The sequence below is a fragment of the Carya illinoinensis genome, chromosome 4 (genome assembly GCF_018687715.1).
Source record: "Carya illinoinensis cultivar Pawnee chromosome 4, C.illinoinensisPawnee_v1, whole genome shotgun sequence".
NCBI classification, from domain to species: domain Eukaryota; kingdom Viridiplantae; phylum Streptophyta; class Magnoliopsida; order Fagales; family Juglandaceae; genus Carya; species Carya illinoinensis.
In genome coordinates this window covers 32247258-32270438 of record NC_056755.1, presented here as the reverse complement: position 1 = coordinate 32270438, position 23181 = coordinate 32247258, and the positions used below count along the sequence as shown (strand labels likewise).

The 23181-nt window shown below is 38.4% G+C and overlaps 1 protein-coding gene across 3 annotated transcripts; it reads left to right on the top strand.

The window, feature by feature from the left end:
* The first annotated feature begins 1221 nt into the window (after nucleotides 1-1221).
* Nucleotides 1222-14903, top strand: LOC122307910 (casein kinase 1-like protein 1). 3 transcript variants are annotated; one of them, XM_043121037.1, is made up of 17 exons: nucleotides 1222-1451; nucleotides 2175-2264; nucleotides 4051-4271; nucleotides 4599-4717; nucleotides 4802-4842; nucleotides 5529-5598; nucleotides 5738-5886; nucleotides 5976-6071; nucleotides 6158-6228; nucleotides 12315-12376; nucleotides 12497-12560; nucleotides 12641-12725; nucleotides 12812-12938; nucleotides 13164-13246; nucleotides 13313-13376; nucleotides 13663-13805; nucleotides 14289-14903. In XM_043121037.1, the coding sequence occupies exons 4-17, from the start codon at nucleotides 4642-4644 to the stop codon at nucleotides 14559-14561; spliced, it is 1404 nt and encodes a 467-aa protein (XP_042976971.1). In that variant the 5' UTR covers nucleotides 1222-1451; nucleotides 2175-2264; nucleotides 4051-4271; nucleotides 4599-4641; the 3' UTR covers nucleotides 14562-14903. The 3 variants fall into 3 exon arrangements, with proteins under 3 accessions (XP_042976971.1, XP_042976970.1, XP_042976972.1); XM_043121036.1 differs by having other exon boundaries at nucleotides 4051-4717; XM_043121038.1 differs by lacking the exons at nucleotides 4051-4271; nucleotides 4599-4717 and having other exon boundaries at nucleotides 1223-1451.
* The last annotated feature ends 8278 nt before the right edge of the window (nucleotides 14904-23181 follow it).

Sequence of the window (23181 nt, the reverse complement as noted above, 5' to 3'; positions counted from 1 at the left end):
CTAGTTAGTTATATAAATTCAATATTAGTTCTTATTTATTTATTTATTTATTAATTATTAAATCTTATTCAAAAATAAAAAAACAATTGAAGCTCGAGTTCAGCTCGAGTTCAAACTCGTTTGTGGGACTAGCTCGAGCCCGAGCCGGAGTTGAGATTTTAGCTTATCGAGTCAACCTCGAACAAAAAATTAAAAAAAATTTCGAGCTGGGGCTCGAGCTTGAGTTCGAGTATTTTGAGTCGAGCTGAGTTCGGCAAGCCAAAACTCAGCTCGACTCGACTCGATTACAGCCCTATTAACGGGCGTTGTCTTTTCTGAATTCATAGATACTCAAAAGGTTTGGCCTTGACGATAAATCATACTATATTGATTTAAAAATATAAATCTGTTAATGATTAAATGAGTTGCTTATACATGAATTTCTTGGAGAATTGACTTGAGGTTAGGTTTAGTAACTAAGTTCAAATACAAAATTCTTATCTTATTTCATCTCATTTCATTATTATAATTTTTTTAAATTTTCATAGAAAATATAATAAACAATTCAATTTTTTTAATTTTTTATTTAATTTTTTCAAATATCAAAATAATAATAATAATATTAAAATATAATATTTTAAACTTTCATCTAAAACTAAAAATTCTTATCTCATTCTCCAAAACCTATAGTGTTATAGTTATTATTATTTTTTTTTATAGTGTTATAGTTATGCATATGAATAAGGCATTATGAAATTTTAAAGGAAAATACTTTAGACACAAAAGAATTACATAAAAATAAATCTATAAACTAATATGACTTGATGTGGTACGTCAGATTATAAAATTACTTTTATTATAAAGTAGATCTAACAGATTTCATGATACCACATTAATTTATAAGTTTATTTTATCTAAATTCTTTATGTATGTAGCAATTCTCTTCTTTAAATACACTCACTCCTAGTTAATTGTGCAAGAATTGCTACTAGCCATTACAACTATAAATGAGTTTTCATTCGGTTGATTCGTTTTGTCCCAATCACATATAGAAATGGTAAAGAGGTCTTCTTCAGAACAACCTGATTGTTCTTATGGGTTTAACAATAGCTCCCAATTAGAATGAGGCACGTGGGGGATTTCATAAAATGTAAAGTAGACCATTTTTCATCTGATTACACCCATGAAGAGCCCTTCACTCCCTCTAACAAAACCATACCTCACGTTGGCCTCTGACTAATTTCTCATATTGGCGAAACCAGGCCTCGCCACACCTTGAGAAACTAGACCCGTCGCCACCACCAAGCTCAGTCGCCTCCACCAAGCTCCATCGCCCCCCACTGAGGTATTTTCCTTTGTCACCCCTCACTGATGTATTTTCCTCCATCGCCCCACCAAGCCGTCGACCCCCACTGAAAAGATTTTCCTCTGTCGCCCCACCAAGCCATTGCCCACCCAGCCACTCCTCGATGGTACAAAAACTTCTCTTCCAACCTATTTTTACATGGTTATTGCTCTAATCGAAAGCATAAGACTAGTTATTGATTTGTATTTATCCAATTATAACCAATTTGCTCTGATTTGTACTGATTTCGTCTGATTTGTGTACTGATTTGGGGTCTTTATGATTGTCTGGATACATTTGTTGTTCAAACTTCTTCTTGAGCCTGTGCTCAACCATGGTTAGATTGTGGTTCGCCTTTGTGAAGAGGTTCACCAAGCTCTCTCTCTCTGTCTCTGGGTTGAGATCCGTCTCTTTTCTAGATGTCGAGTTTCTTTACGGGACGGAAACCGGGTCCGTCGCGGCTTTGGTTGACGATATCTTGGTTCTGGTTTGGGATTGGGGGGGCCTTGGTGGAAGAGGGAGAGGACACGGGAGGAGTTTTATGAATTTTTGATCAGATGTAGTCAGACGCACAAAGATATAAAATGAAGGACCTAGGTGGTAAAATTTTATTGAAATGCTATTATTTGAGTACGAAGAGCTCGACCGACAGTAAAGTTTTTCCTATAGTAAATTTCTATTAAAAAAACACAATTTTAAGTCAACTAACTGAACTTTACAATGATAATAAACAAATCTCATGAACAAATATTAGATTATTTGTATATTTTAACTCACCTTGTTTTTTCTCATGAAAACTTTATCTTACATTATCTAAAGTTAAGACTGCATATTCAATTAAATTACTCAGAAGTCGATGTCAAGTGATGAGTGAGAAGAAGAGACAAAAAATACTGTCGCTCCTTGCATTACGTACCAACCTCATCCTAGTCCTATTAAGGTATTTGTTTTCCTTATCTCTTTTTCTTTTCTCTCTCTGTATTATTATGGAATGTGACTGGTATTTGCTTGATTTAGATCTCAAATCTTTGTTTCTATTCTCCTATCATTATATATTGTGGTGGCACTGACCAAGCAGACTAGCATATGCATCTTTACTTTCCCATCTTTTGAATAAAGTATCCACATTGATTTATGCATATGTATATACATATATTAATATAGATGCATAATTTAATATAGATAAATTTAAACTCATATTATACAAATAAGACTTTATATGTGCATATATATAGATCAATATAGATGCTTTTAGAATTAATATGAAGACTTCTGTATACTTCGTTTAATTCCAGAGAAGTTTTAGAGAAGATTTTTGCCTAAACACTAGGGGTACTGTCTGCACCTCCCTGAGAGAGAGAGAGAGAGAGAGGCCCCCGGGGTGGCCAGGTGCCCTTGTCTGGATGCCGGATGACAGATTAGCTTCTAAGCCATTTGCCAATCACCCATGACGAGAGAGATAGAGAGATACTTGAGACTGGGGGCGACAGTGAGAGGGAGAGAGACTGAGGGATTGTTTAAACACTCGGAATATTTCAGAATTCTATTAATAGTAATGAAATTGTTTGTTAATATTAATTAAATGATTTGAATTAAAATATTTTATTGAATTTTGAGAAATGAGAGAAAAAATATAATATAAATATTATAAAGTTAAAAACTATTTCAATATAATTTGTTTTAAAAATTTAAAAAAGTTATATTCTTTTTTATATTTTATTTTGGAAGTCTAGAAAAATTAGATTGAGTTTTGTGTTTAGAAAATGATTAGGTTAAAGATTTAAAATTGGAAAACATTACATATAACATAACACGAAAAGTTGTTTTATTAAAAAAATTTTCTTAATATATATGTTGGATGATTATGAAGCCATAAATGCTCTTAATAATTTAATATCTTTCTCAAGAACGTAATTAATAAATATAATACGTAAAGTAGGTGGTGAATCTCTCCCCGACATCACCGAATCATATAGCGTTCTATGGTTCGTACCCTTGCTCAATCGTAAATTTTTTCTCTACCAAATATAATAGGAAGTGATGTATTATACATTGGACAAGGCCAGAGTGCCTAACAAATGTGCCTAGTGCCTAACCAAATATGCATATAGATACAAATGAGTTTATTTTATTTTATTTTTTTAACTATTTTTTAAATATCTTTAATTATTAAGAAAAAATAAAAAATATATGAGTAAACATATTTGATAGACATATTTAATAGTCATATTATCATTTTTTTTATATATTTTTTTTCTAATAAATATATGTTTTTTTTTCTTGTAAAAAAAAATATTCTATATTAGACCTATAAATAGCATAATTTCGTTATAAAAGATGAAAAATAAAATTAGTTGTTTTTTTAATTTTTCGTGTATGTGGGATGGCCTCGTTTGGATTGAGAGGTGATTTTACTTTATCTCAATTTATTTTATTTTATTATTACAATTTTTTTAAATTTTTATACAAAATATAATAAATAATTTAACTTTTTTAAATTTTAATTTAACTTTTTTAAATATCAAAATAATAATAATAATAATAATATTTTATTTAATTTTTATTTTTTTATCTAAAATTATTTCGTCTTATAATCGAAACTCTTAATTTGATACTGATTATTATTATATTTTTATTTAGATGTTGCTCCGACAAGGATTATTGAATAAATAAACTATTCCAAACTTTAGATTATCAATTGATTTTCAACTTATCTGTCCGATCAGGTGCCGACGTGCTCCCGGTAGAAAAAGTCACGTGACACGGGCCCCACTGAACAGCGGCGCAAAAGCCTCGCTGTCCCCACCTTCATTCGAGAGACCTTTGCCACGCGTACCGAACACGCGTGGCCAAGCATTTTCCCAAGAAATGGAAACAAAAAAGAAAATTTGGTAAGAAGAATCACACACACGGGGACGCACCAGAGGGAGGCTTTGGTTTGTTCAAGGTGACCGGATCGTATAGCTCCACAATGCCTGAGAAACTAACCAGATATTAATGTCGCTCACTTTTTTTTTCTTTTTCCTTTTCTGTTCTGAAATCTACTCTAATCTAACCCTAGAATCAACTCCCGAAAGGGAATTACCACGAAAGTAGCTTCTAACCCTAGATCTTCATTTTTTTTTTTTCTCACTTTTTTGGTTCTATTCGGCTCGATTTCCCCTCGACTGGTTTTGGAGCTTTTTCTCGGGGTTTTCTATTTGTATCCTTCGGCCCAGATTCGCGTGCTTTCTCTGCGTAAACAATTTTTTTATATATTTTTTCCGTAAATTAGGTTTTGGAGTTTTAGCTAGGGTTTCAAAATTTCCGTTGTGTAAATGGAGCATCGCGTTGGGAATAGGTTTCGGCTTGGCCGAAAGATCGGTAGCGGCTCGTTCGGGGAGATCTATCTCGGTCCGTTTATTGTTGTTTTTCTTTTCGATTTGTTGTGGTAATTTGATGTTTCAGTCTGTCATCGGTGATTGAATTATGGTGCAGGTACTAATATTCAGAGTAACGAAGACGTTGCAATTAAGCTTGTGAGTATTGCTCACCTATTACGCCAATGGAAAATTCATGAACTTGTGCAATTTGTTACTTTCGTCTATATTTCCTTTGGGACAGTTATTTTTTTCTATTATGTGAATGTTGAAGTTAATTTCTCCCCTAGATGATTTATTTTAACGTTATTCCTGCTGCGTGACAGTGTAAATGTTTGATCGGTGAGAGTAATCGGGGTAGACTGGAGAGGTGTCCGTTCCTGTTGGAAATCATACCACAACCGTCTCTCTCTCTTCCTGTTTTTTTTCCTCTTGATGAGAAAAAGATGGAGTTTCTCTTACTAGGTTGAGATGCAGAGGTTTTCAATTTTTAGCATTACTTGGCCTATTCTGGGGCTTTCAAAGTTATTCAGTGTCAATACAAAAGCAGATATTTCCATCTTCTTTGTTACTATTATTGAGTTTACACGGTCGGTTCTTCTGAAGAAGAAATTTGGTGAGAGAGGCTGGGCGAGCTTATTGTACTTTATTTTGGTTTTTGTCTGGTTTGAACTGATAGTTGGTAACGAATATTATTAAATCATGTGTCCATTTACCAGATTCTCGTGAGTCCAATGTATTTCCTCTTTTTTGCTTTAATGGCACCTATTTTGTGTTTGCTTGTTTGCAATGGCGTTTGGTTACTTGTGGTTTCTTAAGATGATAATGTTCTTTCTTACATTCAGGAAAATGTCAAGACAAAGCATCCTCAATTGCTATACGAATCAAAGTTATACAGAATCTTACAGGGAGGAAGTAATATAACTTCTAATCCTTTTCAGTTGATGGTCATTTTTATCTTTTTGGTGCTTGGATTTTCTTTCAAGTCTTTGTTTTCATATTTCGGTTCATCCGATATTGATTTCTTATTTCAACTAAATTTTGATTTTTGCAGCTGGGATTCCAAATGTAAGATGGTTTGGTGTGGAGGGAGACTATAATGTGCTGGTAATGGATTTGCTGGGACCTAGTCTTGAAGATCTTTTTAACTTCTGCAGCAGGAAGCTTTCTTTGAAGACAGTTCTTATGCTTGCAGATCAAATGGTAGATTACATCGAGACATTATGCATAATGTTGGATTAAATTGTATGTTTCTCTTCATCTATATGTGCCTTTTCTTATGTTTACTGCAGATTAATCGTGTCGAATTTGTTCATTCTAAATCATTTCTTCATCGAGATATCAAGCCTGACAACTTTCTGATGGGCTTGGGAAGGCGTGCAAATCAGGTTTATGTCCTAAATTTTATGTTGTTTCTATTTATTTCTTTCAGAATGTCAATATTGATATGGAAATTGGTTTTCGCATCATGTAGGTGTATGCCATTGATTTTGGTCTAGCAAAAAAATATAGAGATAGTTCAACCCATCAACATATTCCTTACAGGTGAGAGGAATACTTGTGTGTGTTCAATTTTGGCTTAGTTTCTGTCTTAAAGGCAAGGCTTGCAAAAATGGTTCGATTCAGGCTGTTTCAGCGGATTCAATTTGAATTGGTCAAAACTGAACTGATTGTAGTGAATTTTTTATTTTTTGAATTGCTCACAAAACCGGATCAATCGTCCAATTCAGACCAATTCTAGCCGATTTCAAATTGATTTGAGCCGATTCTAACTGATTCAAAGTTGTTTCTTTTTTAGATTGTGTTTGATAAATAAAATTTTTAATTTATTATATGAAAATATGATAGAACTAAACATATTTTAACTTTTTCATCCTTGTATTCAATAAAATAGGCAGAAAAATAAAAGGATAGAATCTGAGGTTCTTTACTCATTTAGTTGAATAGAAAATATTTGGATATTTGGAGTGGCTGCGAATAGGGGGCGACACGAGGATAGGGTGAATCTTGGCGATCCATGAAGCCCAAGATTCTTTCTTTGAATGTTTGTGGTTTGAATGACCCGAACAAGCGCCTTAAAGTAAACAATTTATTACGGGATTGGAAAGTAGATGTCATTTTTTTGCAGGAGACGAAACTAAAGTTTATCGATAGGCATATCATTAAAAGTTTGTGGAATTGCTCTTATGCAGGATGGACCACCCTCGCTTCTAAGGGTGCTTCAGGGGGTATTCTGGTGATGTGGGACAAGCGAGTAGTCAACTTTGTGGAGAAATGCATCGGGGAATTTTCAATAGCATGTTCTTTCTTGAATATAGATGATTATTTATTTATTTATTTTTTATAAGTTATGTGGTTGGCGATTTTGTTTGGGGGTTTGCATGTGTTTACGGGCCAAATGATGACAGTATTAGAAAATTTCTCTGGGACGAGATAGATGGCCTTTGCATTTGGTGGGATATTCCGTGGTGTATCGAGGGCGATTTTAATATCACTCGATTCTCGAGCAAGTTGTTGGCTTCTATCATAGTTTCGACTATGGCTGATTTCTCAGCCCTTTTATTTTGAGCTAGACTTGGTGGATCTTCCTTTAGCAGGGGGAGACTTCATTTGGTCAAATGGAAGGACCTAGTCGAGGTTGGATAGGTTCGTTCTTTCTCCTACTTGGGAGACTCACTTCCACACTTCGTGCCAAAATGGCTCCCTCGGCTTTGCTTGGATCATTTTCCACTTTTGTTAGATTGTGGGGGTCTTCAGGAGGGATGAGGATGTTTTAAGTTTGAGAAGATGTAGTTGAAGGTGGAGAGGTTCATTGAGAAAGTCAGCTTGTGGTGGGCCTTTTATTAGCTCGCGGGCACTCCTAGCTTTGTTTTAACAGGAAAACTTAAAGATTTGAAGAACGATCTAAGAAAATGGAATTTGGAAGTCTTTGAAAACATCAAATACCAACAGGACAAACTATTATAGAATTGCAGCAACTTGATAAGAGACAGGCAGAAACGGCATTATCGGTTGAGGATAAGGCAAGAAAAATGACTATAGTTGTTGAGCTGGAAAAAATCCCCCTTATGGAGGAGATAGAAGCACAAAGTTTTTTCATAGGGTTGCAAACTCTCATCGAAGGAACAACGCCATAGAGGTCTTGCATGAGGAGGGCAGGGTTTTATTGGGTAGAGATGCTATTAAGGATCATATTGTCTAGTTCTATGATAAGATTTTGTTTGAGCAGTACTTTTGGAGGCCCAAGGTGGACGGTCTAGCTTCTGTGTCCATCGACCGCACAAGCGCGGCTTGGTTGGAGAGGCCTTTTGAAGGCGGCGAGGTGCTTGGTGTGCTAAAAGGTATGAACAAAGATAAAGCCCCTGGACCATATGACTTTCCAATGGCTTTTTTTCACGCCTGTTGGGACATCGTTAAGGAGGACCTAATGAAGGTTTTATTTATTTATTTATTTTTAATTTCACTCTTATGAAATTCGAGAAGAGCCTTAATGTTATTTTCATCGCTCTTATTCCTAAGAGGGCGAGGTTGGTGGAAATGAATGAGTTCCGGCCCATAAGCTTGATAAGTGGGGTTTATAAAATCATCTCTAAAGTTTTAGCGAAGTCATGGGGAAGATCATCTAGAAGTCCCAAAATGCTTTCGTGAAAGGAAGGCAAATACTGGACTCAGTCCTCATTGCCAATGAATGTCTAGAGAGCAGAGTCAGAGCCAGCATTCCAGGCATCGTGTAAATTGGATATGGAAAAGGCATTTGATCATGTAAATTGGGATTTCTTGTTGTATATCCTTGGTAGTTATGGCTTTGGGGAAAAATGGTGTCAGTGGATTAAGCATTGTATTACAACTGTCATATTCTTTGTCTTGGTCAATGGCACTCCTGAAGGCTTCTTCAACAGCTCTCGGGGATTGAGATAGTGGGATCCACTATCCCCACTCTTATTTATTCTAGTCATGAATGTGTTGAGCAGAATGTTGGAAGTGGTAGTGGACGGTGGTTTCATCTCGGGTTTCTTGGTTGGCGGTTCTCCACATGGAAGCTTGTCGGTGTCCCTTCTTTTTTTTGCTGATGACATGCTGATTTTTTGTGACCTGGACTTGGATTATATTTGCTCCCTAAGAGCTCTTCTACTTTGCTTTGAAGCAGTTTTTGGCCTCAAGGTGAATTTATCAAAGTCGGAAGTAGTTCCCATTGGTATGGTCAATAACTTAAGTGAGGTGGCTACCATCTTGGGATGTAAGGTGTCATCTTTGCCTACGAGGTACCTTGGACTCCCCTTGTGGGCCCCTCATAAATCTATGATAATGTGGAAAAGGATTATTGAGAAAATCGAAGGCAAATTGGCGGGTTGGAAGAGAATTTACTTGTCTAAAGGTGAGAGAATCACACTCATTAAGAGTACGTTATCTAATCTCCCAATGTACTTCTTTTCTTTATTTCCTCTACCTGAAGGGGTGGCAAATAGACTGGAAAAGATTTTTTGTGATTTCTTATGGGGAGGATTAGAGGATGCAAAGAAATTCCATTCGATTAAATGGGACAAAGTTTGCACTCCTTTGTCCTGCAGTGGGTTGGGCTTAAGAAAGTTGAGAACCTTCAATAAGGCAGCACTTGGTAAATGGTTATGGCGTTATCATCATGAGGGAGACGCTTGTTGGAGGAACATCTTAGATGTCAAATATGAGAGCATAGGAGGAGGTTGGTGCTCTAAGGACATAAGAGGGGTTTACGGCATGGGAGTATGGAAATTTATTCGGAATGGTTGCGGTGATTTTCTCAATAATTGTAGGTATGTGGTGGAAGGGGCACATGAATAAGGTTTTGGCATGATATTTGGTGTGGGGATGTTGCTTTGAAAAACGCTTTCCCTTCTCTTTATAGGATTGCGTTTGATTAGGACTTCTCGGTGGCTGAGAATATGTGCAGTATTGCTGATTTCATTCATTGGTTGGTGAGGTTCAATAGAGCTGTTCAGGATTGGGAGGTAGGAGACATTACTGATTTCTATAGCGTATTATATGTATTGAAGCAAAGTGCAAGAGGGGAGGACAGGTTATTCTGGACAAGCACCGGGAACAAGAAACTTTCAGTTCGTTCATAGTAAAAGGCCTTGACAACTCACTCCCTCATTACCTTCCCTTGGAAGAGCATTTGGAAGAGCAATGCCCCACTTAAGGTTGCTTTCTTCGGTTGGTTGGCTTCCCTTGGTAAAATATTGACTATAGACAAGTTAATAAAGCGTGGTCTATACATAATGGATTGGTGCTTCTTGTGCAAACATAACAGTGAATCAGTGGATCACCTTCTTCTTCATTTCGAAGTCGGCAAGGTGCTGTGGGATGAAATCCTCTCGAGACTTGGTATCGCATGGGTTATGCCTAAGAGGGTGATAGATTTATTGTCTTGTTTGCGAGGGATTAGGGGCAATTGGCAGATCGCAGCTGTATGGAAGATGGTGCCGTTGTTTCAAGAATAGGGAATGCTCTCCGGAGGGTTTTAGGGACTTTTTCTTTCATACATTGTTGCTTTGGGCCTCTTCTATTGTTTTGAATGGAGTGCGTTTTTATTACTTTTATGCTACTATCCATAGCACGTAGTTTGTAATTAGGCTCTTTATTGTATAATTCCTGTGTACTCCGGCTTTGCCTATTTACATGAAACATCATTTACCTATAAAAATATATATATATATGTCTGTATAAAGTATCTATTTGCTCCTCTGGTATACTTTGCTTGGTTTAGTTCGAACCTTGCAGTTTTTTTAAGAGTCTGCTACTTGAATCGGTCATTGGTTTTGTTCAAGCGTATTGGTTTCGTTCAAACCTTGCATTTGATATAAATCGGTGTATAAACATGTCACTTATTATGGGACTATTACAGTTATAAATAAAAAAAAAAAGTTAAAACACTAATACTTCTTAATGCTAGTTGATGTGGAAGGCTTCCATATCAGCTGATTTATTGAGTATGTCAATGAGTAGTCTTACAACGGGATTCTTTGCTTTTTCCAGCCTAGGGAATAGATGGTCTCTGCCTCTCTTCTCGCTTTATTTTTTTTCCTGTCCATTGTTCTTGATATTAACTATTTGCTGTTTTAATAATTTATATTTTTCATCTCTATCTGATTGTCCCTGTTCTTATTATGGATCAGTTACTTTCGTAGACAACAAGCACCGCTGTAATTTATCAAAAGATTTGTTGAACCTTTAACCTCTTCTGGGAGGTGTATTTTCTAAGGAGTAATATCAATCCCTTTTTAGCGCACAATATCATGTTTTAGATTCCTTGAATCCTTTTTATGTTTGACATATTAGTCTTTGTGTGTTAGTTCTCTCTTGCAAAAACGCACTTAAGCTCATGTAAAAGGATCTTCGTTTTCTTTTTTGATAGGTAACTCATATAAACGGATCTTCTCTCTATTTCAAGTGAAATGGATAGTATCCATTTGCTATAAATCATGGAGTATATTTTTCATTTCACATCATGTTCACAATTGAAATGATCACAATATCTAATCTTAAGCTGTGAAAGTGTCAAGTGGTTGAGCTAAAGAGTCACCGATCAAAAATGGTTGAGCTAAGGATTTTATATTTGTAGATGACATCCTCAGGCATCAAGATCTTTTTGGGGACTTTTGTTTTAAGATAAAACCAGCTTAGCTTGTAATTGCTATCATTTGTTTGAAGCAAATAAAGAAAAGAAAAAGCTATGCATCCTCTAGAATGAAGTCCAAGTTTAATTCCTTGGTTTTGTCTGTTTGCTTTAGGTTATGGGATTATTCAATGTCGTATATAAATTTTTATGGACTTAAATTTTAAGGCGCCTAGTAAGGTTGCATTTTTCTGCTGGTTGCTGTCTCTTGGAAAAAATTTTGAACCACATAATTAGAGGAAAAGAGGACTATTTGTTGTAGATTGGTGTTTCATGTGTTGACCATCTTTTGCTTCGTTGTGAGGCGGCTAAGACTTTGTGGAATGAGATCTTTGATAGGACGGGTATTGCTTGGGTGATGCCTAAGCACGTGGTGGACTTTTTGCATGTTGGAAAGGTGTCGTGGGGAGACAAAGTAGTGTAGCTGTGTGGAAGATGATCCCTTTGTACTTGATATGGTGCTTATGGTTGGAGGAATAGGAGGTGCTTTGAAGATAGAGCATGCTTGATGGAAGAACTTATGGAGTTTTTTTAAAGCACTTTATGTTTTTGGGCTAAGGCTCTTGTAGGGAATGGAAATTTTCATGATTGGATTTGGTCGTTTCTTGCTCTAGTTTGTATCTAGGTGTACTCTCTTGTATACTCTTCCTGTATACCTGGGCTATGTCTATTTACTTGGAATAAAATTCTCTCATTAATTATCAAAAAAAAATTATGGACTTAAATCTTCCTAATGTTCTAATTGCCTTGGCCAGGAAAGATTTAGGTAATATATGAAAAATAGTTGTGAAATAAAGCATGTTCCTAGAAAACTTTAACAACAACAAAAGGAAATATACTGGAATCCAAGCCAGCACCTCATCTATACCTTCTTTTCTTCTTTTGACATGTTTGTTTTGTCATAGTGTGGATAACATATATACCATGTCGAGCTCCACCAACACAAATTTTAATTGTATTTTGTTCATTGACCCTGCAGAGAAAACAAGAATTTGACTGGAACTGCTAGATATGCAAGCATGAACACTCACCTTGGTATAGGTAGGTTTTGCCTTATCATTTCATTTTGCACGGAGTATTCTTTTGTTTGTGATATTTCTAGTAAGTGTCCTCTTTGGATTTCATAATTATGGTTTCTTTGCTGATGTTTTAACTCATTAGAGCAAAGCCGCAGGGATGATTTAGAATCTCTTGGATATGTCCTTATGTACTTCTTGAGAGGAAGGTGATTGTTGCTCCTTATCCTTCCTTTGAGTCTTGCATTGGTTTCTTTGTATGCTTTAGTGATTCCTCTTTTCTCTGTAGTCTCCCTTGGCAGGGACTGAAAGCAGGAACCAAGAAACAGAAGTATGACAAAATCAGTGAAAAGAAAGTTTCTACCTCAGTTGAGGTTGGTTGTTTGTAAATATTGGTTGCCTCAGTTTTCTTTGTCCAACTACTGCAGATTGTAAATGGTGTCCTTAATGCTTCTTTCAGGCCTTGTGTCGGGGTTATCCAACAGAATTTGCATCATACTTTCACTATTGCCGTTCACTACGATTTGATGACAAACCAGATTATGCTTATCTGAAAAGAATATTTCGGGATCTTTTCATCCGAGAAGGTTTGAAGTTATTTCCACTAAAATAGATCTCCCTAGTCGGGTGTTTTCTCCTGTATACACTTTACTTGGGTTCGCCACTATGTGCACTCATAATAAAATTTACCTATCAAAGAAAGATAGATTTAGTTTGAGTTTCACGTGGTTTCATATTTGCAAGTCAAAAGCCAGTTCATATGGACTATCATGGTATTCCAGCTTCTCATTGCTCTTTCTTTTTTAGTACAGGCTTCCAGTTTGATTATGTATTTGACTGGACTATTTTGAAGTATCAGCAATCACAGATGGCTGCTCCTCCAGTTCGTGCCCTTGTAAGTGATCTATTAGTTCTGTCTGTTGTCCACATTAAATCATTTTGTAATGCCTGTTTTTGTTAGGGTGCTGGTGCTGGAACTAGTTCTGGAATGCCCACTGCTATTGCCAATGCTGATAGACAGATAGGTATATCTTAGTTTTCCTCCTTGCATTGATTGTAATAACCTTGTTCACTTATATAGCTTTATCATTACATCTATCCATGTTAATTTCTTGAGTGCCAAGCCTGTCAGTAGATTTTTTTCCCTTGATATCCTTACATCATTTCAAACTCTTCATCCTTTTCCCTGGTTGCCTTCTTTGTATATAGTTTTCTGACATCTGGTCTCACTCCTTCCAAGCCATAAATAGAAATTGCACAAATCTTCAACAAAAGCTGTTTATGCTGCTTACTTCTTCGAATTTGTTGCAGGTGGGGAGGACGGGCGAGCAGCTGTTTTGCCTTCGATGATTCCATCACGCCGGAGAATAGCAGGACCAGCTTTAAGTTCTGGAACTTTTTCAAGGCAGAGAAGTCCAGTTGTTAATGATTCTGCAATCTCTAATGATGTTATGGTGAGTTGTTTGGCATTTGTAATGCCTGTAAGTTAAGAGGACTTTTTCCTCCTATTGTTCCTAGGTTTCTAGAACTTTGATTGTCTATGCATTATCTATCTTGGACGGTTTCATTCAGTGAGACCCTTATAAAATTAGTGAAAGGCATAGGCCTTTCTTCCTCTTTGGTTCACTGAATGCCATAGTAGGTTGCTGCTTAGTTATCCCTAGGTGGCAGTGTGGTTGGTGCTTGGATAACTTTTCCATAACCGTTTCAATTTTAGCATCTTCCTCTTTAAAGCCTGTTTTAGTCTTGTTGGTTAAGGCTTAAAGCTGTAGTTATTAATTTCTTATCATCTGCATTTTTTTGGTTCAACCCTTCCCACTCCAGGCATATTGGATCGTAAGAAATATGATATAGCATGAGTTTCTTTGAAATTGTACGGGCCAATTGGTTTTCACGCATCTTAAAACTAATGACCCCTGTATTTGTGGACTGTGCAGTTACCAAACTCCAATAATTTGGGCCGTCCAAGTGGATCATCAAGGCGGGCTGCTGTTTCTAGTAGCCGTGATGCATTTGTTGAGAGTGAGTCAGATCCCAATCACTCTCGTACTACTGAGGCCAGCCCTGGAGCAGCTCGCAGAATTTCAAGTGGGCAAAGGAGTTTACCTGTTGGATCCTCAGATCCCAGACGTACACCATCTGGGAGAAATACCTCCCGGAACTATGAAGGTGCCCTCAGGGGCATGGAGACCCTGCAATTAGACAATTGATAAGAGGGATCATTATTAAATGCTTATCTTGGTGCACCTTTGTAAAAAAGTACAAATTCTTGTGTGCTATTATGCATGCTGTAGGCATAGGTTTGCTTGGAGTTGAGTTGTAAAGGAAGTTGGAATTGAGTTGTTGGGACTTGAAATTCAGGGGATTCGGGGTTTGGATTTGCGCACTCCTAGCCATAAACAAGACGAGTTGAATCAAATGTGAAAAACTAAGTTTCATCTGAACTGATTCCAGGCGCGGGCTCTCAGGTCGGTTATCTTTGTATGGCTTCTCTATTCTCTGGCTACAATGTTTCAACTTTTTATCCTGTTTAACTGTGATCGTTTCGCTGACTTCATGATGTCTTACAATGTTTCTCAACTTGTAGGGCCAAAACTTGGCAACGTAAATTGGCCAATGTGTTCATATGCCTCTTTAGGTCCTTTCCACTTTCTTTGTTCCCAAATTTTTATACACATTATGCTGGGCGCAGATGCCTTTAATCTTTGAGTTGCTGCTGGGTTGTCCTGAATATTCTTTGCATCTTTTTTCTTTCTTGAAATAGTTATGTTTTAATTTACTTTGTTGGAAATTTATGTATATCCTTTGAGCGGCTCAACATTTACAATTTATATAACCCCTCTTGCTCTGCCAAACTCCAATGGTTTATTCCGATTTTGTAGTATGCGGTTTTTCTGAAGTGAGGGAGTAATCACGCTTTAGTGGCTGTTAATTCCCATGAAGTTCAGTCAAATCTGTCGTATCAAGTCTTTATATGACTGCATGCTTGTGTTGGGAATATTAGGTGCTTTTGATTTGATGTTCCTCTTATTTTTATTTGCAATGTTTCTTTTATATCCCAAGGAAAAAATAGGTGAAAAGATTTAATGTAAGGAAATTTTGGAAGGTGTGGTGTACGGAATTGGGGTTTATTTTAAAGGGATCCGTCAGCCCTGTCTTGGAGGTTATCCGACATTAAAAAAAAAAAGAAAAAAAAAGAGGAAAAAAAGGGGAAAGAAAACTTGGGTTGTTTTCTCTTGTTCTGCAATCCAAGTTTCTCATGCATTTAGCGCTGGCTTTTAGCATGCAAATTTTCTATACTTTGTTCTACGGTTTTTTTTTTTTTTTTTTCCCCACATAAATATAGGCAATAATAAATGGTTGATGGTGGTTATATTTTGCTTGGAGTTATGCTGTATATCGAATACTCTTATCGTAGTGTCATACCTGTGGTGATATGCCGGTGTATTCGTCTTTAAATCTTAAAAAATTTCAAGGCTTAATAATGGATAATGTCTACGCCAAAATAATGTGATGGGAGTGAGATTAAAGTTGCATGTGACATTTTCATTTCTCCTTCACTAGTCTGGAGTTTGAACAGATTTGTGTGAAAGGACTGACTGGAGATATATACACGTAACTGAGTATAGATGATGGAAACTTTAGCCAAAAATAACAAAAGTAATGTTACCATGCTCTCAAATTCATTACACATTGTTTCCTTTCCTTGATAGTGTCACCATAATATGGTGTCACGTGGTTTATTCTACTCCGCTCTTATTGTCTCTTTGATGTGACACCACATTGTAACTTAATAAGAAATTAAAAATATATATTCAAAAGAAAATTGTGCCTGAAAATACAAAAAGATGATGATTTTTATGTGTTTTAAATTTTTTTAATAAGTCACGTGAAATTATATTGTAATATCACATGAAGAGAATAAAATAAGAGTAATATAAATTAGAAGGCATATTAACATTATTCAAATAACTTTTTTTGATGGGAAACATTACTCAAATAATGTAACGATAATATCATGCATGGGAACATGGACTCTGTTTTTATTATTATTATTATTTTTTCAAGCTGGGAATATGGACTCGAAGTGAAGTCGGCAATACATAGTCACCTAGCACTAAACAAAATGAGCAGAACAAGAAAGTACTTAATTAGTTGACACACTACAAAATAGCGTCTACATTCACCAGTGAAGTATGTCAAAACTATGACAACCAACAAAAACCAGAAGTCTAGAACCTTTTTAGGCTTTTAGCCTGAACCTTTAGGCTTTACTTGCTCTCTCCTGCTTGCTTTGGCTTAAGAGTGGGGGGTGCCAAAAGTATTTTTTGAGTTGTCCGAATGTCCTTCCATACCTGAGTGTTTCAATTTTGTACCTTCCGCAAGACTCGAAAGAATGGTAGCCACCTGTGTATTGACCTTGATATGAACCTATTGAGTGTCGCTATTCTCCCGCCTTTGTACTTCATTGAGGTTCCTTGGCAGTCCCATTTCAAAAATCACCTGGACCTTTTTTGGATTAGCTTCAACCCCTCTTTGAGACAATATAAAGCTCAAGAACTTACCCATGCAACTCAAATGCACATTTTGTAGGGATAAGTTTCATTTTATATTGTCGTAACACACTAAATGCTTCCCTTAGGTCTTCTACATGCTTTTCCTACTCTTTGTTGTTGACTAACAAATTATCAACATATACTTCCATATTTTGCCTAATATGTTCTTTAAACATTCTGTCCACCAATCTTTGGTACATTGTGTCGGCATTCTTTAAGCCGAAAGGCATCACTGGGTAGCAATATAACCCTTGGTCGGTTATGAATGCTGCTTTTTCCTAATTGGCTTGGCTCATCCAGATTTGGTTATACCCAGGTGTCCATAAAACTTAAAATTCGATGTCCTGCGGTGGAGTCTACAATTAGGTTGATTCAGGGTAATGGAAAGTTATCCTTTGGGTAGGCTTTATTAAGATTAGTGAAATCCACGTGCATTCACCATTTTTCATCGGACTTCCTCACGAGAATTATGTTTGAAAGCCATTTTGGGTAGTGAGTTTCTTTGATAATTCTAGCTGCCATAAGGTGGTCAATGTGACGCCCCCAAATCCCCACGCACGGACACGGGGAAATCGAGACGTCCGGATGGTGACAACCCGGGTCACCATCCTATCGACGGGTGCCAAGTGTGTGCAAAAGTAACATATGTGCACGAAGAAACACGCAGCGGATAACGAAAGTCATAACTACGTACCAGAATTGTTCTTAACGCAATACAAGCTGTTTAAAACGTACATAGATAAAATATTACAAAAACACAAATACAGTTTTAAACCAAATTTAAAGCAAAGCATCAGCAACCCGGCGGAGCCGCATCCTCGGGCTCGGGCTCAGCCTCCTCCTCCTCCTCCTCGAACTCTGCACCAAAAGCTACGGAATAAAAAATGGTACCGCAGGTAAGTAAAACCCAAACACCACCAGATAAAAACACATAGAACTCAAACAACATGGATGCAAGAAAAACCAATGCACATGCCCCGCAAAACCACATTTTTTTCCCACGCACGCCAAAAACCCATTTGGCCCAATAAAAACATATTCTTAAAAACCACGCCTCGCCATTATCCTAGATAATGGCCCAAACCACCATTTTCCCAGAAAATGGATCAAAAGCCTCAAAACCAAAACTCGTCATTTTCCCAAAAAATGGCCCGCATCCAAAAACCATAAAAACAAACCGGTTATGCATGCACCATGATCTCCCCTAGGGATCATCCGCACACCCTGGCTCCGTGCCACACCGCAGGTAACGACTACGCATGTGACACCTAAACGAGCGATGCCCAGACTCGCGCCCTGCGCATACCTGGCCAGGCCATCCTCTAGCTCTCGCCAGCGAAGGGCCACGGAGTCGGTGAGTAGAGCGATGCCCAGACTCGCGCCCCGCGCGTACCTGGCCGGGCCATCCTCTAGCCCCGCTCCCGTCGTCGCCCAGCGACAACTCAGGGGAAGTCACTCAGTATTATCCACTCCCGAGTGACCAGATGAGCTCCACCGAGATAATAACTCATCCCGGCTTGGGCTCGTGAGACACACGCACCCGAAAATCCAATCACGCCAGCAAAACAGGGTTTCTCAAATAAAATAAAATACACGTGCATGCACCATGCAAATGCAATTATCAATGCACAAAACAAACAACCAACCATAAAACAATAAATCAAGCAACTCCGTCCTCCATCCACCCGACCCCCGAACTCCTCGGACTCAGTCCGGAATCAACCAACCAGCAGATTAATTAATTGAAAGAGCAATATATATTTAAATCTGAAAATAGGGTTTGGAAAATACTTACAGCGCTATATGGCAATTTTAGAAAACACGCGGCGTTGCAAACGGCGCCGAAAAAGCAACGTCACAGTGAAAATTCACTGTGGCCGTGGGTTGTGAAAAACCCACTTTTGAACGGGGACAAACTAGGGCTTGGGATTGATAGGGAATGGTCTAAGGATGGTTGTGAAGCTATTGGAAGTGGTGGTTGGCCGTGGGTGGCGGCGGAATCGCTGAAAAGAGGCCGGATTTTTCAAAAAGGAAAGCTAGCTCGTGGGAGCTGTTCCGGTGGTCATTGGAGGCCGGAAATGGGTGGGTTAGGACGGCAAGGGACCGGTGATGAAGTGGTGAAGAAATGGTGGCCGGAGGTGGAGCGACGGCGGCGGATCGGAGCAAAGTCCGTGCAGCCTTTGGAGAGCTTTTCCGGCCAAACGGCCGGCCGGATGGGGGTGGAAATCGGTGGGGTGGTGCGCCGGAGGGAGACGAAGAGAATGGTGCCGGCGGTGAGCCACACGGTGGCCGGACGGCGGTACACCGGGGGTAAGAAGTTCCGACGTGAGGGAGAGAGAAGAGAGAGAAACCGGGGGGTGCTCGAGCGGGAAGAAAGAAAAGAAAAAAAGAAAAGAAAGAAAAAAGAAAAAGAAAGGAAAAAGAAAGAAGGAAAAAGAAAAAAAGAAAAAGGAAAAAGAAGAGAAAAAGGAAAAGAGATGTAGGGAAAAGATGAGGTCCAATCCTCATTCCAGGAAACAAAACTAAACCGCCAAAAAGAGATTAAAACCCACAAAACAACTAAAAGAAATAAAACACAACATCAACTAAATTAAAAACAATTTTAAAACGTAAATAAACTAAAATAAATAACTAAAATATTAATTAAAATAAAAACAACTATTTCAGCGAAAATACACTCAAAAGCGGGTCATCACAGTCAACATCCTCTGTGACGGCTGCATATTTCTCGATACTAAAACTCCTTTTCCTTTGTTTATCTGCAGCACATTTGGTTAACACTCAATCGGTGTTCTATAAACTTCTCATTAATACTTGGCATGTCCTTGTGGTTCCAAGCGAAGACATCCCTTGCTTCAATTTTTGCCTTTCTTCGCCTTCTATGTTGGTCCCGATCCTCACTATAGCCTTGAGGTGAGCTAGGTCATGGGTGGATAGCTTGAGAGGCTTGTTGGGCTTGCCCTACTTCAAGGTCTCTTCATCTCAGATTTTCGCTTTGTGTATCATGATCTCAGGAGGAGGGGGTGGAAATTGTTCTCCTACCGTTGAGGATTTGACCAATCTAACATCTTTTTCTCCGTCTTTGAGCTTTTGTATACAACATTCTCAAGCAAGTACTCGCTCGCCAAAAACTTTCCCAATGCTTGCTTTCATGAAAAAGTTCATCTTTAGGTGGTATGTGGAAGTAACGGCTTAGAGCATTCAAGGTTGGTCGGTCAATAATGGCATTGTAAGATGATCAGGTCTTCACTACCAAGAAGTTTGCCATTATGGGGGGCAAGATCGTGTTGAAACTAGCAGGGCGATCAAGCTGACGGGTTGCACTACTTCTATTGAGAACCCTTTAAATAGGGTGGGTGCTGGGCATAGTCTACTTTGACTAATTCCCATCTTCATAAAAGCATCCCAAAATAGAATGTCAATCCAACTGCCATTGTCAACAAGTATCCTTCATGTGGTGTAGTTGGCCACCAACATAATCACTACTAATGCATCATCATGTGGGTATACTTCTCTCTTGAAACTGTCAGTGCTAAAGGCCATTGGCCGTGTCTTTGGTTGCTTTGTTGGTCTTTCGATGCTCAAAACTTCTACGTACTCGGCTTTACATGCATAAGCTTTTTGCATGGAGGAGGTGGGGCTGCCTCCAGTGAATCCTTCAGCCATGGTGTGGATCTTCCCAAGGGAAGGATCATTCCAGTTCTGACCTTTTCTCTCGATCTTGCTTCTTCTCACCTAGTCGCCTAGGGGGCAAAGAGTTCCAGGCAACTAGATTGTTTGTCGATCTTTTGCATCTCCTCGATTTTTCATTTCAAGGTGTGGCGTTCTCCTGTACCATGCCCCCTACATTATGATAGGTGCAAAATCGCTAGGTTCTTTGAATATGGTTGTTGTCTTGAATCGGCTCCCCAATCCGTCTTGGACATTCATGCCGAAATATTGTACCTTAGAGTTTATCTTTCGTGCCGGAATGCCTATTTCCCTACCTTATTTCATGCGGGTTTTTTGGTTCTTGGATCCTTTTCTCAGTCTCTTCCCTAGATGCTCATCTTTGTTCGATCCTCCAATCGCTCCATCTTCGACTTTCTTGGTGTGGTTAGGGCCCTTAAAAGTATTTTCGGCATTGACAAAATCGTTTGCTCTATCTATAAATTTACGTAGAGTGGTTGGGGTTTTCCTTACCAATTCAACCATAAATGGGATTCTGGGCTAGATTCTTCATAGCAAGGATGCTATGTGATCTTTTCATCTTGGTTGTCCGCCATCATGCACTCCTTGTTGAAACGGGCGAGGTAAGCCTTCAGGCTTTCGTCCTTTTGTTTCACGATGAGTAGATATGTGGCAGGTCTCCTTCTACTCGCCATAAACTAAGTTAGGAACTGCTCACCTAACTCCTCAAAGACGTCTATGGAGCCTGGCTGCAATGCTCTAAACCATCCCCTAGTGACTCCTTTCAAGGTTAAAGGAAATACTCAGCACTCGATCTCCCTAGAAAAATCATGGAGTGTCATGTGGCCTTTGAATGTTTCTAGATATTCGACGGGATCCTTGGACTCATTGTACATTTCAACTAGTAGGACCTTGAACTTTGGCAGGAGCGGTATTGCTATGATCTTTGCGTAGTAAGTCAGGGCTAGTTAGCAGCTAGCCTATAGACGGTGATGCACCTATCTTCCAGGCCATCTCTTCATACTATTCCAAGAGGATTCGCAGATCATGGTGCCTTTTTCTTTTCTCATCCGCATTGTTGAGGATTTTTCTTGTACTCTGAGACCCTACCTCTGCTCGATCAATATGGCTTGACATGGCGTCCTCTCTTGAGGTGACGTTCCTGTGATTCAAGGCCTCATTTTTGTGTTGAAGAGATTTCTACTGTTACTCATCTCAGTTTCTTCTCCACCTCAGCCAATCTTCCCTCCATATTCATAGAAGTAGCTTCTTGGTGTCAGGTTGCTTGAGAGCGTGTTGTTGCAGGCATGCGAAATGCATGTTGGGATGCAATTTACAAATCTCACATACAGCGCCAACTGTTACGGACGTGTTTTGCACCCCTGTGAACACCTTTAATGTCCATACACCAATTAACTTAGAGAGGCTCGAAGGGTATGGAACACTTTCGATGCCCAAGTCAGATAATTCGTGTAACACCTTTAGGAATCCCAGACTAAAAGTCATTTACCTTGATTGTAGATCCCCTCTAATATATATATATCGAAAGGGGGAGAGAGCTCGTTAGGCTCGCACAAACTAATCATTTTATTCAAATTGGGTCAGGGTTTGTTATTGTTTAAATCTTCCCTTTATTCAGCCCCAGGTTGTTATCTGGGGGAGGATTTGAATTCCCTCTATTTGCTGGTAGTGTTGAAAGGTTTAGGGCTTACACTGCATGGTCCAGGTTGGCTACTGGAAGCTGACTGTCATGGGCTCGTTTCGTTGGGCCTCCAATCCTTTGTGCGTGTAGGTAGGCCCGTAGGCGAGGGAGGATTTGATCCCTCCATTTTTTAAGAATCTTCTTTTGTGTTTTATTTTTCCTACTATAGAATACTGCCTTTTGGCCATCTCAAAGTACCACAATACTAAGAGATTTTCAGGCCACCAACATATTTCTACATGCATTGTATAATCATATTTTTCAGCCCCAAATATTTAACATCAAAGCACGCATGCCCTCCTCGAATGTGCATGTGAGATCCATGTGGCGATACAATGTTTCATGATTGTTGATAAGATTGTGATGGGTCCGATCTCGGCCGTTTTATGGCTTGTCCTAAAGTTAGGAGTTGACAAACTACTCTATCTGCAAAGATAATATAAATGTTATTAAAGACCACAAATCACTACTATTTCTACTTGTCCAAATTCATCAGGCTGCACCATTCTTTTAAAATTTAGCCAATGCTGGTCCATCCCTTGGTTCAGGAACAACATATATAGCTAGTCAAAAGAACATAGGATCAAAACTACTTGGTACTTCCCTTTCATCCCTGTTTTTTCTTTTTGCATTCCTCTGAATGTTCAGAACTGGAATATGAATATTCTAGGGCAATTGTAGAAGCCCCCAGCCCACTTTTATATCTTGAAATATTATAATAAAATTATTTGCATATTAATTTTCTTTTAAGCAGTTTCGTCTTTTGAAAGGAAGATCCAGAGGCACTAAAATGTGAACTGAAACTACTAGTGTTGTGACAATCAATGATAATCTCGTCTACCATCGCAGTTAAAAGCCCTTGGCAGTTGGCAGCGCTTGGGCATCTGCCCTTGCAATGCAAAA

Bases quoted from the DNA above. Each gene is read 5' to 3' on its own strand.
- LOC122307910 (XM_043121037.1), top strand. From the start codon at position 4,642: ATGGAGCATCGCGTTGGGAATAGGTTTCGGCTTGGCCGAAAGATCGGT. The intron at 4,843-5,528 runs GTGAGTATTGCT...TCTTACATTCAG, and splicing joins AAGACGTTGCAATTAAGCTT to GAAAATGTCAAGACAAAGCA. The intron at 5,599-5,737 runs GTAATATAACTT...TGATTTTTGCAG, and splicing joins CAGAATCTTACAGGGAGGAA to CTGGGATTCCAAATGTAAGA.